Source organism: Cheilinus undulatus, linkage group 15 (assembly GCF_018320785.1).
Source record: "Cheilinus undulatus linkage group 15, ASM1832078v1, whole genome shotgun sequence".
Lineage (NCBI taxonomy): Eukaryota > Metazoa > Chordata > Actinopteri > Labriformes > Labridae > Cheilinus > Cheilinus undulatus.
The window spans coordinates 17,430,839-17,450,809 of NC_054879.1; the positions used below are offsets into that span (position 1 = coordinate 17,430,839).

General features: G+C 37.8%; 2 protein-coding genes across 4 annotated transcripts in view; one reads left to right on the plus strand and one right to left on the minus strand.

Moving 5' to 3' along the window:
• pde9a (phosphodiesterase 9A) overlaps positions 1-2,672 on the plus strand; it is a 54,646-nt gene extending 51,974 nt beyond the window's left edge. For all 3 annotated transcript variants that reach the window (XM_041807248.1, XM_041807247.1, XM_041807249.1), the window contains 2 exons: positions 255-319; positions 407-2,672. In XM_041807248.1, coding sequence (XP_041663182.1) covers positions 255-305 — 51 coding nt within the window. In that variant the 3' untranslated portion in view covers positions 306-319; positions 407-2,672. The remainder of the gene's footprint in view (positions 1-254; positions 320-406) is intronic.
• A 132-nt stretch (positions 2,673-2,804) lies between these two features.
• Positions 2,805-19,795, minus strand: wdr4 (WD repeat domain 4). The gene is made up of 11 exons (XM_041807250.1): positions 19,657-19,795; positions 18,288-18,353; positions 14,779-14,925; positions 14,539-14,695; positions 13,670-13,782; positions 11,876-11,936; positions 11,082-11,186; positions 9,553-9,617; positions 8,072-8,258; positions 4,388-4,457; positions 2,805-3,171 (listed from the first exon to the last, which is right to left on the minus strand). The coding sequence occupies exons 1-11, from the start codon at positions 19,737-19,739 to the stop codon at positions 2,981-2,983; spliced, it is 1,245 nt and encodes a 414-aa protein (XP_041663184.1). The 5' UTR covers positions 19,740-19,795; the 3' UTR covers positions 2,805-2,980.
• Positions 19,796-19,971: the final 176 nt, after the last annotated feature.

The window sequence follows — 19,971 nt, forward strand, 5'->3', positions numbered from 1 at the left end:
AAATGGGCCCCAGGCCTCTCTGTAGGTTTTAACACATTTGACTGGATACGGAAGCTGGTTTGATCCAAAAAAGCTAACTGACTTTTCATGCAGTCTCGGTACAGTTATGTGGTCCACATCATGGTTTGACTGCTTTCACACCAGAAAAAAAAACAATCTACACCAACTCAGCAAACAGGTTAGGTGTGAAAGCACCTTCAGAAACAACTCATTAAGAACGAAATAACCTTAATTTGCATTACTTCTCTCCTCAGGTGCAGAAGAAGAAAAGTGAGAATCTGACAATGGGAGGGAAAAAGAAATAAAACATTTTGTGAAGGTAAGAAGAGGCAGACATGTAAAGGTGACAGCAGATCTCATAAAGAAAGACCTTTTAAATCTAATACAGTTTCTGTTCCTGCAACAGTGAGCGACGAGCACCAATGTGACGTGAAGCGAAATTGTCGGGAACATTGGTCCGGGTCGGGCTGTCCTCTGACGGGGAGCAGAGGAGCAGCAGGAGTCTGATCTGAGCATGTGTGTGATGATGGTGTTACAAACCACTGACAGACTAAAGGACGAGCAGACAGACGACCCAAAGCCTTTTTCAGGAAGTGTCAATATTTGTACAGCACAGAAACGTCAGTGTACAATATTTAGATACACAACTTCTATGGTTTTTTATTTGAAATGTGTTGTTTTTTACAGATTGTACAGATTTATAGTGAGCTTTGTTCTTTCCTACAAAAAATAAAAGGATGACTTTAATTATTGAAACATACCTCTCTTTGTTTAATGACTCTGCTTGTTCCTGTTACTGAAATACTTTATTACTGCCACTTTAGGACAGTTTATCTTTTTTATACAACAGAAGAACATAAAATATGAGCATGCATTACTTTTTGTACTTCAATATCCTTTTTTGTGGCCAATTGCACGTATCACTTTTAGTGTAGTTTATCTGCGAAATAAAGGAAAATAAGATCATTTTGCATGCATTTTTTAATCTAAAAGAGGAGTTGCTTGGTAAAGGTGCATTTCAAAATGCTCAAAATTCCATCGTTCAAGCATTTGTCATCATTATTTTGAGCATGAACAAAAAAAAAAAAAAAGCACCATCTGTTCATAAAACACCTATTTATGTGATGGAAATCTGCCAAATCTACCTAGAGATAAATACCTTCTGTTATGGGTAGAATTCTCATTCATTCGTACAAAAAGAAAGGCTTCCCTGCAAGACCAAATTAAAAAGTTAATGTTAAGAAGAACTCACTAAAAAAATATATAATTTTAGTGTCTATGTTGGACTTTAAAGACACTATATAAAATGAAAAAAAACACTTTGAATTGGGTGAAAAGGAAATCTCCATAAAGCCTCTCAGCAGATGGAAGCATTAAGCGCTGTAAAATCTTCTGGTAGACAGCTGATAGCGTTGACTCTGGACTTGATAAATCACATTGGACCAACATTAGCAGATGACTTGGCACCCCAAACCATCACTGACTGGAAACAGAAAACACTGGACTTCAAGCACAGAAGGATTCTGGCCCTCTCAGATCTTCTTCCAGACTCTGGAACCTTGATTTACAAATTAAATGAAAATTTACGCTAATCTGAAAACAGGACTTTGGGCCAATGAGACCACATGGGTCCGGTTCATTTCCTTCTTAGTCCAGGTGAGACTCTGATGATGCTGGCTGTGGTTAGGAGTGGCTCCACACTAGGAGCACGACACTCGTAGTCCATTTCCTGGACCTGTTTGTATGTGGTGGAGATCCACTGACTCCAGCCTCAGTCCGCTCCTTGTGAAGCTCCCCTAAGTTCTTATCTCTGCTTTGTTTGACAGTCCTCTGAAGGCTGAGCTCAACCCTGTTGCTTGTGCTCCTTTTCTTAGCACACTTTCCCCACCAGTCTTTTGACGAATCTGCTTTGATACAGCCTCTGAGGACAGCCTGCCCTTTCAGCAGTGACCTTCTGTGGCTTACCCTCCCTGTGAAGGGTGTCAGTAATTGTCTTCTGGACAATACTCAAGTCAGCAGTCTTCCCCATGATTGTGGTTGTGTGTACTGAACCAGAGTGACAGAATGAAGGCTCAGGAAACTTTTGCAAATATTTGGAGCGCATTGACTGATAAGAGCTCTTTCTGAACTGACATATCTGACAAGATACTGAAATTTAACACAATGTTCTGTTATCTCTAAGATAGTGGATCTTTGATTTTTTTGAGCTATAAGCTGTAATCATCAAGATTAAAACTCTAAATCATCAAGCGCAAACTACTATTTACTCTTTATGTTGGATTATTGAATTTTCAGGAGGTACAAGAAAAAAACATGAATTCAACTCAGATGAAGCATCTCACTGCAGCTTTAGGACACCAATATTAGTTAAAAAAAGGTTATTCTCAAAAGCTTCAACCCTTATTTGATTTTTTCTTTGCAGTTATTAAGCTTTGTTTTATCATTATTAGGATATTAGTCTGAAGGTTTTTTCTTAGACAAATCTCCTGCTTTTCATTCCTACTGCTCATTAACAACAGGATGGGAAAGCCCTGTTTCAGTTGAGACACTGAATGCACTTCCTTGGTCCTGCTCAGTCTTCTCTTCGATGATTCAGAGTACAAGATTGTTATTTAGAAATACTTTGCTACAATACAACTAAACCTTGTTTTTTAAAAGCAGACTGGCTGAATTCATTCCTTTTGCAAGAAAAAATTTAAGTTAAAGATCTGGTATAATGTACAAGAAGTCAAAGTGACATGGTGGCATGCGGTGCATAGTCATGATCAGCATGTTTCACCTTGTGATGATGGTTCAAACAGAAGGCATATCCATATGTTTATTAGTAAAAAATCTGCCAGAAATCAGAGCCAAACATAAAAATTCATAATCATAGATCCTGTGGCTGAGCCCTGTCACTCCACGTTCTTCATCAGAATCACATTTAAATCATATTATTTAAACCTAAAGAAAAACAAACCTCTCTTTTCTAAGTGTCCAATCACGAGGATGTTATAGTTTCTGTTGTATCCTTCTTCATCTTCTTCTTCTCTTTCCCATTGGTGTTCTGAGGTGTCTTCCTCTTCAGCTGCTGCTCCTCCAGCCTCTGCTGTTTCTTCTGCAGGTACGCTGTCACGTTATCGTAGCTCACCTTGTACAGGTGCTCATAGCGGCTGCTGGACTTCATGGACACTGGTGTGACAGAGAACAGGAGGGAAATGTTGGTAACAGGAACAACAGCTGCAGATTTGTCATAGTTAGAAAATTAGAAGCTAAGTATGCGAAATAATAATGAACACATCTGTCAAGCTGTTAAGGACACGCTTCTGGGGTTTATTGTTTTGTGTGAACAGAAGTCTAGATTGGGGGCGCAGGTGGCTGAGTGGTTCAAGGTACACCCTACGTACGTTGTAGGCCCCGGTTAGTATCCGACCTGAGGCCCTTTACCGCATGTCTCTCCCCGCTCTCATCCCTGTTTCCAACTCTATCCACTATCCTCCTCTATCAAATTAGGATTTAGGTTAGGTTGATCTGAGTTTTTAGAGGTTCGTAATATTTAACATTTGAGTCTGAAGAAGAATGTACACCTGTCCTGCACACTTACTCAGTGCCACTAAAACATAATCAAATTACTAGATTTTCACCAGAAATTTTCTTCAGGGGATAATTTGATGAAATAATTGATTTATCAACTGAAGAAGACCTCTGGTTGAAACATTGGAATTTGATAAAGTTTTTTTGTGTATAACCAGCTTTTTTCCTTCATTATTTACCATCCAGTGAGTTTTACCACAATATGTTTAAAATGTGCTATCTTTAATTATTACCTTTTCTACTATCTATTATAATCAAATGTAAATGACATCTAGGAAGAGGCCGAATCCTACGGATTATCACACGTTTTTTAACATGAAATGTGGAAGTCTCTCTAGGTTTTTCAGCTTTCATCATCTTTGTGACCACCTTTTAAATGGGGAATATAACAATACAACATGAAAATGGCTTAGAGTTTCCCACCCTGAGTGTGGAGACAGGGCTCTGGACAATAAGTAAAGAAAACATCACAGTGGAAAAGCAGTAAATCCTCTCTTCTCCGAGCTTAAATTACCATTTAGTCAATGGAGTCTGGTATCATTAAGAAGAAACTTTTCTAAATGTTGGATGGAGAGGGATCTCAGAAAGCTGATGAGACAGATTATCATGAATAAAAACGATGCGGGGTTAACCACGCTAACAGCACAAGATGTTTGGGGAGGCGGAGTGAGAGCTCGTGTGACACAGCAGGTTATTTCTGTCTGGTGGGGGCGAGTGGGACGAGGATGTGAGAGGGAGGACGCTGAGGATGCAGTGACGAGAGGCCGTAAGGTCACATGGAAGTGTGGATGGGTTTGTGTGACGAATGACTCACCCTGAAGTGTTTCCCTGTGAGGCTGCAGGGCTGCAGTCACTCTCTGCAGCTCGGCGCTCTCTGCACAACACTGGGATAAACAAAAAAGACAAAAATTAGCTCCAGAAAGACCAAAGATAGACACAGAAGCAGCTATATAATACAGCAAGTCATGTCTGCAAGCTGTGGTTTAATGAATTCAGCCTTTTAACAGCCAGGAACAAAAACACTTGCCTATGTTTGTGCTAGAAATATGATTTACATACATCAACAAAGAAAGAGATGTCTGATTGGATCATTACAATCATAGTAACAATTAGAGCGTCAGCAGAGTGAATGTGAAGCAGCTGTGAGTCCACGGAGCTGCTGCTGATGCGAGTCACAGCCTTGTTTGGATGTGTGGAGTTTTTTTCCCCCACTTCATGTCCTCCCACACTCTGAATGTAAATAATGATGTGTGAATTTCAGAGGCGGACAACATGGAAATGAGATAGTAGACCTTGCAAACCTGGGGGAAATTTGTCTCGGACACCCACAGAATGTGCTTTTAAAGAGAACAAAAGGACACAAAAAAAAAAGCAGCGGGACACGGTGAACAAAAGGTGGTTGTCATCTTCTTTATTATGTGGATTTTACATGACTTACAGATACCAGGGATGATTTTGGCAGCTGTTTAAGATTAAGTCTAAGTCTTCAGATGAAAAAAATCAATAGTTCTAATCACATTTTAGTCCATTTTCATCCTTAATAGTCTTAGTCTAGTTTTAATTGATTCCCTTTAGTCTAATCATGGTGGAAAATTCATCTCCTTACATCAGTGTTAATTTTGACAGCTATTTTTAATTTTAGTCAGTCCTAGTTAGTCTCAGTCAGTCTTAGTCTTAGTAGTTAGTTAGATTAAATGCCTTTTAGTTTTAGTCACATTTTAGTCATTTCTACCCTTTATAGTTTAGGTCTAGTTTTAGTAGATGAAGACTCAAAAGCATTTTAGTCTAGTTTTAGTCCATAAAAGGTCCTCAAGTTTTAGCCCTTTCTTTTAGTCTCAGAATTTATTTATTTATTTATTTATTTGTACCAAATCATGGCAGATTGTTCTATGCACTTGGCCAAACCTGGGGTCCCTGCTGTTAACAGCTGAGAAGCAAAACAGCTGCAGATTAAGTGTATTTTCACAGATTTACCCACAGTGGAGAAAATGTGGATTTTGAATGTCTGGCCAAATATAAATTACATCTTAGTCTAGTTTTAGTCATCTTGATGAAAATTAAACTTACTTTTTATAAGTTTTAGCCATCGAAGATCTATGTTTTTGGCTTGTCTTGGTCTAGTCTCTCTCATGGAAAAAAGGTAAACAAAAAAGTCATAGTTCTGGTAAACAAAATGAACACTGCCTTACACTACCCCCAGGATGAAAGTCTACAAAAGTACATGCAGATTGATGCATTTATGATGTGTTTGGGTCAATAATGCTGCTGTTTGGTCAGGTAGAGGTTAGATTCCCAGCCTGAACCTGTAGCTCGCCCAACATAGCCCACTGTCCAAAACTGGGTCAGGCCTACTCTCTGACCCATGCCAGGTTGAGCTCAAGGAGAATTTGGAGATATCCTGTCAGTCGTGCTGCCTGTCTTTTTTGTAGTTAAAATATATATATATTCAACTTCAGCACAACTTCCCTAAGTGCAAAGAAACAAATCAGAGATATACTGCCCAGGTGCGTTGCTCTGATCTTATAAATTAAGAAGTCTTACAAAAAGAAAACACACCAAGTGTGTTTTTTTAACTAAACAATGAATTACTGTTTTCTAAATGTATAATGCAGCTTCCTCGACTACACAAGAACATTGTGAAGTAGTGCAGTAGGGAGAGGGAGTATAGTTTGCAACTGACCCTTCACTAAGCCCCGCCCCCTTGGTTACTGTTGCTACACCTGAGGAGCTTTCACAACTGAATATGAAGTTTTTCACTGTCAAAGCAGGGGGTATTCTGAAGAAAATACTATCAAATAGAAAAAGTGTTCAAAATTTGAACTGTACACAAAATACTTACATCCATTAAATAGTTTGTTGATGGAGTAGTGTGAGCACATACAGTAGCACTAGGCTGGTATTTACCTATGGGTTTGTACACATAGCACTTGGTTAATTCAGGCAGCTAATATTCAGGCAATAAAGACTGAGGACATCATCTGGCTTTGGAGAAGTTTAAAACTACGAACAATTATGCCAGAAAATGATGGTATCGAAGGATTTTTAATTAATTGGGTTTCAAATTTGAAAAATCTGACACTCTGAAAATTCAGAGCATCAGCTGTCAGATTTGCAAAAAAATATCTGTAATTATCTGTATAGATTATCTGTTTTGGTGCAAATCAGTTTACCAATGAAGGAAGTGAGGTGCAGTGTAGACTGCAGTCTCTGTTAACAAACTGTTTAGCTCCAAAAAGTTCTGTAAATTCTGTACACAGGGATATCTGGACGTCAGCTCTTCATCCTCACTGATCTGACAATTATAGACAATAAATAGGACACATCTGTAAAACATGCTTTACAAAGATCTCATCTTAACAGTTTTCTATGAGTATAACAGCTCTACATTTTAGTTTTAAAAGTGCACCTGATGTCCTTCATGGTTACTAAGATTAGTTTGGAAGAAGCAATCTATCCTGAGAGGCTGGTGCCAGGAAGTGGGAATCCTGAATCCCAAGGAGGAGTCATCTGATCTAAGCCCGTTTCGCACAATCTCACTACTGAATGTGAAGGGGGGAGATCTTTTTTAGTATCATGGCACAGAAGTTATCCAGGTTTTTAAATCAATATATTGTTATACACAACTGAGCAGAAAAGAGGGATCCCAGATTTGCAGGCTATATAGACCACATAAGCATGATTTGGCACCAGATTCCAGACAGTGATCTGGATCACTCCCAAAATCTAATCAGTTCTTCCTTATGCCATTTCTGACATTTCCTGAAAATTTCATCAAAACCTGTCCATAACTTTTTGAGTTATGTTGCTAACAAACTAACTAACTAACTAATTAACCCTGCCGATCACATAACCTCCTTGGCGGAGGTAAAAACATTTACACATAGTATTTTTTTGATGTAGCACATCTAGTTGGGTCCGTACCTCATTCTTATCTGGAGGGCGTTTGATTTCCTTAGAATGCCAGAGGTGGTGGTAAATTCAGTGAAAACATATTTCAGAGGTGTTAAGATGTAGATCAGTACTGAAAATTCATTTCTTTATTGATAAAATCAGTCATTTTCTGCTCAGATTTACACAATATTTGATTGGCATGATCAGGCAAGGTCTGTTAAATCCTACTGTTCCGTACGGAAAAGCAGAGTATCAAAAATGATTAATCTGCTATTTGCTCCTCTCTGTGTTTTTGTTCTCTGATGGTATTCTATAGAAGAATAACCCAGGCTTGACTAGTCATCTGTTAGTGCATCCAGCTAAACAACTTTCTTTCACTAAAAGGAAATTTAAATAAAACTGGTTCACTAAGGGGTTGTCTGGGATTTCTTGTAGCATTAATGGAGCTAGTGTTGCTACATCTTATCAGCTTGTTTTCCTCAACATAATTTCATATTGATCTTTACTTCATTATTTAAGCAGCAGAGGTTGAGTGTCAGTGTGAAAATACAGAAGGTCTATTTTTAGGCGCAAGACAAGAGTAATAAATATATTCATGGCAGTATACCTCCCAGGAGTCTTGTGAAAGTGTGTAGATTTGCAGCGGTGTTTCTCTTGAGTCCATCAGCACCCACAGCCGGCCTGATGGGTCAAAGGTCATGTCTGAAGGACAGTGAGGCAGAGAGAGTCTGGTGTGAGGGACGATCTTCATCTCTCTGTCATCTTTCAGAGAGAAGAACTGAACCGTGGACAATCTGAGAATAAAAACAAGAGACGGGATCAGATCATCAGAGCTACATGAACAGAATACAGTATCCAGTGGCCTCAAAGCCACATTGTGTTTCTATACTATATGTCCAAAAATAGACTCAACTGTAGGAAGTAAAAATAGCTCAAAGGCAGCGGACATGTCAGAGTTAAAAACAGAGTCACTCAAGATTCCTGTCCATACTTACTCCAAGAAAAAAGGTTGGAAACTGGACAGTAACAGACATTCATACATTATATTTTATTCCATTTTCCATGATAAGGAGTAGATTTTGGTTGTTTTCTTTAAATTTTCTGAAACTTAAACAGTAAAATAAGCAAACCAGTGTTATTTTCCTCTGATGAGGACTTAAACAGGTTTTTATCTCAATAAAATGAGTAAAATGTACTCACTATCATGGAAAAATAGAGTGAAATAAAAATGTACTGATGTATTTTGGCTAAGGCATTTCATACGTGGACTTTTTGACAGTTTTTTTTTTCCAGGGCCACTTTCGCAACCCACTGAAAACAGCCCTGACCCACTTTTGGACCCCAACCCACCAGTCCAGAACTCCTAATTTAGATGAAATCCTCATCTGCAATGATAAAATGTAAGAATTGCAAAAGCAATTAAAAGACATATTCAAGGTACTGAAGGCCTAGAGGTTAAGTAACACCCCATGAACGGAGGCTACAGTTCATGTAGGCAGTCCTGGTTATAATCTGACCCGTGGCTCCTTTTCAGGGCCTAATAATAATAATAATAATAATAATAACAATAATAATCAAATACTCGTTTCAATTTATTTTATGGAAATTTTTTTTGTTTGTTTTTTTTTCAATTAAAAAATGGCAGAGTTATGTAAACATACAGGCCTTGCAAGAGTTAAAATCCCCAAAATATAATAAATAATTGATACGTATATTTCAGGCTGAAGTAGTTTTTACAAGATTGACTTGTTTAAAGTGGAAAATAAGATCAATATGTAATATTTTTACTGCAGTATTTGGGATGCGAGTATTTTGTGCAGTTAGGGACTAATGCATTAGGATATTAAAGGAATCCTTAAGTGTTAAGTTTATGTCAAGCCCCTTATTGTAGGTTATACCTGTTGGAAGACCCAGAAAGCATGGATTTTTATTAGAGTGCAAAATTTCTTAGATGCATATATAAAAGGAAGCCATGCAAAATAATTGGGATCTCAGTTCTAAGAGAGAAAAATCTTGTGTTACATTTTGCTAAGAAACCCACAGCCCTGATAACATCAATCTCTGACTCTCAAAGGTAGCCACACTCACCTGTCACACAGCACAGCCACATGTTGAGCATCAGGAGAGCTGATGATACAACACGCAGTGGGATTCTGGGAAATCAAACAAAAACAGAAAATGAGGTCTTCGAATAATCCCCCTCACATTTGCTTGTGTAAAACTAGGATTTTAATATCTCATTTATCTCTGGATTAAAGAAAACTATGAATATACAGATAAGGCACATATTTTATATTTGTGTGTGCAAATGTATGCATTTAAAACACAAGTCAACACATTTTAACAACATGGTATTTATAAGAAACAAACAAAACTTAAAACACAACATGCACACATAATGAAAACAGACAACAGAGCTAAAATAAGTTAAAAGAAAAAGTTGAAATTTGATCTAATTCCTTGGTTCCCAACCTGGGGTCCGGGACCCCCCAGGGGGGGCGCCAGAGATCTTAGGGGGGGCGCGAGGCTTTGTCTGCTCTGAGGCTGCCAAAAATAGGTTTGCAAATATTGACTAAAACCATGATAAAGCAGTTATAAAGTAGTTCATACAAAGTTCTTTTGTTAAGAAAAGTATGCATGGACCTTTTTTAGGGTTTTATCAGTGGAACAGGTAAAATCTATGTTGATTTTTGGCAGCAATGTGTCACTTTTCTTCTCTCTTGGGTCCTAGGGGGGCTCCGCTTTTTTGAGGAGCATGTAGGGGGGGCTCCAAGGAAAAACGGTTGGGAAACACTGATCTAATTTAAGACAAACATCTCTATTTGCTTCTAGGAAAATTTAGTTGATCTTCACATAACTTTAAACAAAGTACTGATTATTTAGTCAAAATAAACATATTTTCACAAAAATTTCTCCAAAAGAAAGACCTTCATTCATTTTCTATTGTCAGGAAGATGATTGAGCAGAGTCAGTCTTAAAAAACACCCATAAGTTGATCAATCTGCAGCATGCAAATAAATACTAGGGTTTAAAGATCATTAGTGTAGTCTCACTGGGGCTCATGCTGCAGCTGTCTGTGTGAAGACAAACAGAGGAGCTCATAGTTACAGTATGGTTTTGTGACCCATTTTATCATCACTCTCTCTCACAGCTGAGCAGAGAAACACAAAGAGGATGTTCTGACCAAGAGGACGGAGATATTGAAGCCATGCCAGCTGCACAGTGGGGCTTGGAGCTAACGCGTTAATCCCTTTTCACACAAGCTCTGAACTCCAAAACAATTTCCTAATGTTGTTAGAGTGAGCTTCATGTGCAAACTACAGAATCACCCTGATTCTAAGCCTCCTATACCTGTCAGACCTGGAGTAAACATCTGCATGAAGTACAGTGGGTCTTTGTGCAAGCAGCAAATCATACTTTGGAAAATTCATGTCTAAAGTGGGCAGGTTGAGGACACTGTTCACACTGGTTGGAGTTTCCCTGCAGTATGCTCTTGTCTGAATGAAGTGGAAATCTTCATGCAGGATGACATACCATCTTAAACAATTTTTCCATTTGGGAGACTGTAAAAAACAGACTTGCTTATATCCTGTGACAGATTTCCCAGTACTTCTTACCTTCTGTTTGTCATCCTCAGATGGTGGCGTCTCCTCCAGCTCCCTGAGGTTAAAGCTCTGAAGTTTACATCCTGACTCAAACTCCCAGAGCTTCAGTGTCCCATCCTGATGAACACAGACATGCTTCATTTTCACTTCTCTATGCATCTTTAATATATTTTAGAAGTGTGGCTGTTGGGCGCTGGCTTTGCTCAGCTGGTGGACCAGGCATTAGTATACAGAGGCTAGAGTCCAGGACACACTGAATCCTGATCCTACTGTCCATTTGATGCACATCTTCACCTACCTTCTTTCACTATATTTCCTGTCTTTTTTTAAGCTATCCTATTTGATAAAGACACCCCGCACCCCCCCAAAAAAGTTCCTACTAGAAATAGGGCTGTCAAAGAGAAATTCTTAAATTGCAATTAATTGCTGAATTCTTGTAGTCATTGAGAAATAAGCGTGAACCTGGTAAAGGTGAAATACAACATGAAGAACAGTAAATGAACCAGGAACAAGAAAGTCAGCAGCTTTATCACACAGGGGTAGTCTGTGTTTGCCACAAAACACGTCTGACATCACACACGCTCAACATACAGTGAAGAGTTTAAACATGATTGCATTGTAACTGTATTGATGTTAGTGTTAGTAGCTCAGTTTAGCCTAAAGCTTTGCCTAAAATAATGGTTAGCACAAACAAAAATTATGTTGATGACTGGAGTTAAATTACTTGTACTTGAGTACTATTTTATCAGTAAGTGTACTTTTACTTGAGTGTTATACTTGTGTACCCTTTTCTCCTCTGCACTTACCCCTGATCCAGACAGCAGCCAGTGTGGATGACCTGCAGGGATGAGCAGAGCGCTGACAAACCTGTGGGGAAGGAGGAAAAACAAAAAAAACACCAAGATTATACAAATGCACTTTAATCTATTTATGAGCTGCAACATTGCTGTGAAATTGTTAGTTGATTTTATGGAGCTGGATGTAAGCCATAATATTAATCTAGCTCTACTAGTATCGAACAGCCCTCTGTATGTGAAGTATGTGAAGTGGATTTATAGTTATCAGTAAACCACTACTTTGATATGACAGCAGTAAAAATCCAATGATATCAATAACTGTTCTGATCTCACAGTGACAAAAATATAAGTACCAGAGGCCCAATATTTGGTGTTTTATTGTTCTTTTTTGAACAGGAAACTTGTAGGTCTAAACTGCAATAACATGCTGGCAATGTTTTAGGGATGTTTTAGGGATTCACTATGATGTCATTATTAGCTGGTATTAGCTCGAGGATTTAATCTTTAGGCAACCTGAAAATTTCTGCCAAAAACTACTACCCATTCATCATCTGTAAAAATCAGCCTATGTTGGATGTAAATATCAGCCTACATCATCTTTGTATATCAGCCTATATCAGCTATAAACATCGGCCTGTGCCGGCTTTAAAAACTGGCCTATATCAGCTTTAAACATCAGCTTATTTCCTTCTGTAAAAATCAGTATATATCAGCCCATATAAACTGTTAATATTAGCCTGTATTTTCTATAAATATCAGCCTGTATTTTCTATAAATATCAGCCTGTATCAGCTGTAAATATCAGCAGCAAATATCAGTATATACTGGCCTATACTGACTGCAAATATTGGCCCATATCAGCAGTAAACACTGGCTGAATGTGCAAATAAGTTTGTGGAGATTTAGGCAGGAACAACATTTAAATGCAGGTATCGGTAACAGCGAATATGAATATTTGTAAATATTGGCACATCTGATAACAGCAAAAATCTAATATCATGCATCCCTACAATGTTTGGTACCCTTTAATGGGTAAGAGTTCTTCTTGTCCTCCCAACCATGCTGGAGGTTATGTGGAGACCAAGAAAGCAACCATACACATGTGTTCTGGAGCTGATCTGTTTTAAAACCTTTCTGGAATTCTGTAAATACTACTGTGAGTACCATAATGGGTTATGATATCCCAAATAGTTGTGTTGTCATGTATCTTGGAAACATTGAAGAAACTGTGGGAAAAAATGATCGATACTTGTTCAAAATCCTAATGGTGGCCTGTAAAAAAGCTATAACTAGAAACTGGTACAAAGCTGAATCTCCAAAGAAAGAACACTGGTTGGAAATTATACAGGATATATATGCAATGGAAAAGTTGACACACCAACTAAAATTCAAAGGAAATGAACATGAACAGATCTGGAGGAAATGGACTATGTACATTGAAAGTGATGCCAAAGACTGATTTGTCTATGTAGGATTGAGAAGATTACCTGCAATGTCCCTGAAAACTTTTGTGTTTATGTTGATTTTTCTCTGGAAATGCATTGTGTTGTTCATGTTGTTGGAAAATGAGGAAAAAAAATAAAGTTATAAAAAAAAAAAGAGTTCTTCTTGGACCCATTTTAGTAATCAATGAAAGCCACTGTTCTAAAAAAAGGCTAAAAGAGAGCTTAATTAGCCTGAAATAACCTGCTTTGAAGCAGGTAGCAACAGTGGTATGAGAAATATTTAAATTTCAAAATAGATTGTCCTGAAATATCAGAGATATTATTTTTCTTTCATGAGCGGAAAGCTGCAGATACTCACTGTTGGTGTCCAAGGCAGAAAGACTGGATGTTGTACGGCGACCTGAGGTGGCTCACTCTGATCTTCTCGTCTTTGTCGGCGGTGATGATGAACTTGTTGTCTGGTGAAACGGTCTGAAGGTCAGAAAACAGAGTAATCATTTAAAGAGACACACATAGAGAGACATATGCACAAGACAGTGAACTCAAAAAAATCTGAGTTTGTGTGAGAGGAAATGTGTGATCAGAACAGCAGAGCTCAGGCAAGATGAAACAAAACTAAAGAGGGCTGAGAGGTTTGTTTGTTTATTTATTTTCTTACTTTACTTATCTAACCCTTATTTAATTGGGAGTAATCCCTTCGAGGTACAAAGAGACAAGACACAAGAGACCCCCGGCATAGACAGCAGCACAAGAAGTTTCACATTTACAACGAACGATAGACCATGATAAATGACAAATAAATGTTAAATCATTAAACAAATGAGCTGCAGTAAGCAGGAAAGCATGCGTACAATGGTCAAATGATCCTTAATTCTCCATTTAACGCTCTACTTTAAGATGACTCTGTCACTCTGACCAAGATGATGGACTAAAGCATCAAAAGTTCTTTTACCAAAGAGAGGCAAGTTTGAGGAATTCCCTCATTATTATTCAGGCTCTCTACCAACTCCAAACAGTTTCTGAAGTTGGTAGAGAACCTAAAAAATTAAGGCTGCCCACGCAGTATGGCCTTACAGAGAAAGATGTACCAAGACTAACTAACTGATGTCTTTGGGAGACAAAGGTGATCAATATAGGTGTCACTATGCTTCAACATGAGTACATGTAGCGCTTGCAGAAACATAATCCAGTTTTTCAGCAGCTTTTGTGTGGCTTTGTGTTTCTTACCACAGCCAGCAACATGGACAGGTGTCCCATTTTCAGTTCTCCCTCCCTCTGCGGCTCTGTCACTGAAAAGGAGTAAACATCTCCTGATTTGTCTGCAACCAGCAGCTCTTCCTCCGTCTGACTGAACTCCATGGCAGTGCATCTCCTCACCACCCACCTGTATGACACAGAAACACCTTATATTAATGTGTTTACAGAGAACGGAGCTGCTCTAACAGGGGTAAAGAGCCTCAGTCTTACCTGACGCTGACACACTGCCATGAAGGCTCACAGCGAAACAGAACCAGCCTCTTGTTGTCATCCGTCAGCGCCGCCAGCTTTCCAGACGGAGACACGGTGAAGGCGAGGACTTTGTCACTTCCTGTTTCCTCTGAACCACCGCCATCACTGATGACAGAAAACAAATCTCCTGTTAGTAAATTTGTAATTCAAATTTTATGCATTGCTTCATACATGATTTCGGTCTGTGATATTTTTTGAGGAGCAGAAAACAACGGATGTTTACTTTTATAGTTTATCAAAACATATAAAGGTTTGATTTAGATAGGTTAATATAAAAAATGGGTAATACAAATATCATCTAGTCATCAGGTGCAATGATTGCTTCTCATCAAAAAAGTATTATCATTTGCAAAACATTTAAATTCGTGAGCTGTCATGCTACCATTATTTTTAAACTTAGATTCAACTCTAAGTTCTTGTTTTCAGCTATCAGAAAATCCAGACAAGCTCCTGCAAACTATCTAAATTAGAGATTAGTCTGAAATTATATAAGCTAAGGTTTATGATGAGAAGTAACACAGGGCTTATCCTAATGAATAATGTCCTATTGCTGCTATTTATGGAGTGTTAATGTATGTAAAATATGACTTGATATAAGGTTGCAAATATTTTATTACTTTGGAACTTTTTAATTCCGAGTGTATTAAAAAGACATGATCTCTGTTATCTTAATATTTAGAAAAAGCTCTTATGAAACATGATTTCATAAGGCTGGAATGTGGAAGGATATGAATCCATCCAAACACTGCAGGCAAACTAACGCACAGTATTAGGAAACATTGCCAACATATTAGTACACTATAGACAATGTGTGGAAGTTTGTTTTTTGTAGTTAGGAACAAGAAATTGCATAATATAAGCTGCTTCTTTTGGGCTTTGGCCTGAAATGGATATCAGTATTGTTTGACTTTTACTACATCTGATTCAAGATTATTCTGTGGTGTTGTTACAACCCTTGGCCCATACAATCTTACTCTGTGTATAGACAGATTGAAAAGTTGGTCGTGGTGAAAAAAAAACTGACTCATCACCAGATTATTTAATTCAAGTTAGGAAGAAACAAGGACATTAGCAGGCAAAGTTTAACTGATAAAGGACATAACACAAACCGTAGGTCCCACATTACCCCGATACTTTCTTCATTTTCATTGGTTGCCCATAAAATACAGAATTGATTTTAAAATCCTTTAATTAACATTTAAAGCACAACACCATCTGGCCCCTCCATATATCACTGAGCTCTTAACTCCCTATACCCAAAATCGCAATCTAAGATCCCTAAGAGCCTCTTCATTTGCTGTTCCCAGGTCCAGACTGGCTACCAAAGGTGACCGGGCATTTGCCATTAAAGGCCCTAAACTTTGGAACTCCCTACCAGAGGATATAAGGCTGACCGACTCGCTCCTAGTTTTCAAATCTAAGCTTAAAACTTATTTATATGGGAAGGCTTTTTCTTAAAATTTAAAATCCTTGTTAATCTTAGGTGCTATTTAAACTGTATCTATCTCACCCCCCTCTCTAATATATTTGTTGCTTTTTTATTATGTGTATTCATCATCTCCTTTTTACTGCTGGTCGTTCTTGTTTTAATCTGTTCCTGTTTATCTTGTTTTATTCTATGCATTTTGTAAAAACTGTGTTTTGATAAGTGCTATATAAATAAAGTTTATTATTATTATTATATGTTCGTATTATCAAATTTCTTTAAGGCGAGGCTAAGCAATAGCAGCTGGTGACTTTGGCACAGCAGAAGAGGAGCAGTTCATTGATGTCACCTTAGATTCAACAATGTTATCCCAGTTCAGGTCCAAGATTTTGTCTGCAGTTTGGATTGGAGAGGAAAAGAAGTGCCCCCTGCTAGGCACAAGAGCCTTTGCCATATGCTTTCCTTTTGAAACATCCTTCCTGAGAGAGATGGGTGTTTTTTTTTCTGCTGTTGCATCAATTAATACAAAAAAAAAAAGAAAAGAAATTCAAAGCTGGATATTGAAAATGAACTGAGAGAGGCAGTCTGCACAGCTGCATCCAAGACTCAAGAAAATCTGTAGCCCCAAAAGCCTACAGTAGTTCCTGAAATTATTGCAGTTCATTGATGTATAAATCTTAAAGATGTTTGTTATGTTTCATTTTCAGGGAAGTGTTCATCTTCAGAGGTTGAGATTTTTAAAACTCAAGATTCTTAGGTTTTATGGTGTGGTGAATTCAAAAGAAAAAAGTAATTTGTTTGCAAAAATTGTGATAGCAGTTTGTTCGACGTAAATTTACATATTTTTATATATTGATTTGTACAATGAGGGGTAGGGGGGCCTAAAAATATTTTCATCTGTCAAAGGGGTACCAACAAAAAAATGTTTGGGAACCACTAGGTTGCTGCGAGGTATGTCTGTCCATCAGGACACCAAGATGCCAAAGTTTTAGGTGAAGCATTAGCCACACTAAAGTTGTCAAACTTCTAATACTTCAATGTGGGGATGCACAATATTGGCTTTTTACTAATAATAATATTTAAGGCAGATTTTTAAAATCAAAACTGCCATTGTAAATGTCAGCATAGCAGATACTGTTACATCTGCAGATAGCAATACCATTCTGTTATTATGTATCTCTACTCCAGTTTTTTTGTTACAAATTGTTTTAAACAATAAAATTTGTTATTTATTTCAATTATTGATAAGTATCAAAAGTATCAAAGGTTTAAAAAAAAAAATACTATTTTATAAGAAGGGTTTGTAGGTGGAGAATAAATTCATCAACAAATGCATGTTAACAGTCTAAATTGCACTAAATTACTGCCATTTTTTGGATAACAAAACATTGTCAATATATTTGTATGATTTTTTTAGGATTTAATTTTTGGCTTTACATGCCTTTATTGATAGAGAAGGAAAGTGGACAGAATAGGAAACAGGTACGAGAGAGCTGGGGAGAGACATGCAGGAAAGTGCCACAGGCCAGATTCAAACCTGGGCCAACCGCGTACATGGGGCATGCCTCAAACCACTAGGCCTCTGCACCCCATATTTGTATGATTTTGAAATGTGTAGCAGCTTGCCTGCATTGTTTGATGATATATCTGGTATGTTGGATGTGTTGTGTGTATGGTATATTGCCTGTTTTTATTTTGATGTTGTTGGGTACGTGATTTGTATGTACAGTATACGCATAGATGCTCTGGCACAAATGAAGCTCCTAACGGAAAAATAAAGTTCTTTGAATTGAATCGAACTGAACTGAATTGGGAAAAAAAAATCAACTAAATATTGGGTGGGCCTGATTTCAAGTTTTGTTGCTGTGGTATCAATTCAGACTTTAATATTGTTTGATTTTGGTAGCATATTGAGATTTAAAATGCTGGTATCAAGAACCCCTTTCATGATACGAAACTCTGCCTTGAAGTTCAAAAGACCAGGATACACTCTCGTCTCGTTTTGTGGGATTCTGCTCTCATGTCCCCTGCTTGTTTTTACCTGCTGTTGTCATCCTTTGTCTTTGGCCTCTTCTCCGCAGTGCTGCAGTCAAACACAAATGGATCTCTGCAACAAAAAATCAATCCAATAGTTAAAATCACTTTATGCATCTACTTTAACATGTTAGTTACACCCAAGAATAGACATAAAATATTTTTTTTGTTTATCTATATGTACATATAAAATGTAAAACAAAGATACATGTACATATCTCTCTTGACAGAGAGGAAGTTTAGCACCGTAGCCTGATAATTACGCCATTACGGTAAATGTTCATACATTATAGAAATAAAGAAAGATAGTAATATGATAAAGAAAGATAGTAACATGTGTAAAGAAAAATAGTAATATAAAATAACCTTGATAAAAATGCCTTTGTGTGGAATGCTGTACTGAAAAAGAATTTGCCGCTTTCCTAATTCATTATTTTTTAAGGCTTTGGGACTAAAGCCAACCACAGTACGAGCCATTACCCACAAATGGAGAAAACTTGGAACACGGTGGTGAACCTTCACAGGAGTGGCCAAAGCATTAACGGTCTGATAAGGTCATGCCACTGCATCTCAATCATATTTAGGTCCAGACTGACCAGGCCACTCGAAAACTATCATTTTTGTTCTTTAAGTCATTCAGAGTTGGACTTGCTGGTGTGTTTCGGATCAGTGTCGTACTGTATAACCCAAGTGCTCTTAAGCTTGAGGACACAAACTGATGACAGAGTGGAGTCATTTTAGTAGGCTGGTCACTCCTGGGATGGCTCACCACTTTGCCAGGTTTTCTCAACTTATGAATAATGGCTCTCACCGGGGTTGGCTGGAGTCTCAGAGACTTGCCAATGGCTTTGCAACCCTTTCCAGACTGAAGGATGTTAGTGACTTTGTTTATCATCTCTTTTAGAATTTCTTTAGATGGTGCCATGATGTGTTGCTTTTCAGATAGATAGATAGATAGATAGATAGATAGATGCTTTTTCCCCTTAATGAATGAAATTATCATACACAAACTGCATTTTCTATATGACAAATATGCCACAAAAAGACAAAAGGAAGGAGGGAAATGCTTTTTCACAGCACTGTCTGCAGTTTTACTGGGTGTTATTATTGATGAAAAAAAGCATTCATCTCCGACAAAATTGCCAGTAGAAAAGAAGTGTTGTAACTTAAAATAATCTCAGTGCAATACAGTCAGGGAAAACATTATCAAATCTAAAATATCTTAGATCCCCGGAGAATCAAACCTTTAATTTCTGCTCACTGGATGAATGACTGCCAGCAGAGTTAGCTTAAATGCTAACTATCCTGTAAACAAACCCTGACAAAAGTGAGAACTCACATTAAAAATCAAAGACGTCGATCTAAATAAATCAAACCTGTCTTGCTTGGTGTGAATGGCCACGAGTTTTGTGTCACAGGTGAAAATAATCCATTCTCCACTGAATCCGACAGCAGCCATGACTGTTGTGATTTCGTATCATGCGACAGGAGCGCACGCGGAGAGGAAGACGGCGTATTTCGTCGCGATCTGTTGACGTCATCGGCCACACAGTTAACACACCCCCTTTGAAAAAGTACAGAATGTACACACGAGAGCTGTAGTGTGTTAATAAATGGTGTTTACTATGACATAAACACAGAATTACACAGATAAACATATATTTTCAGTTAAAGTAGGGCGATATTTTTAT

Bases quoted from the DNA above. Each gene is read 5' to 3' on its own strand.
- wdr4 (XM_041807250.1), bottom strand. From the start codon at position 19,739: ATGGCTGCTGTCGGATTCAGTGGAGAATGGATTATTTTCACCTGTGAC. The intron at 11,937-13,669 runs GTGAGTATCTGC...CCTTCCCCACAG, and splicing joins TTCTGCCTTGGACACCAACA to GTTTGTCAGCGCTCTGCTCA. The intron at 4,458-8,071 runs GTATACTGCCAT...TGTTTATCCCAG, and splicing joins TTTCACAAGACTCCTGGGAG to TGTTGTGCAGAGAGCGCCGA.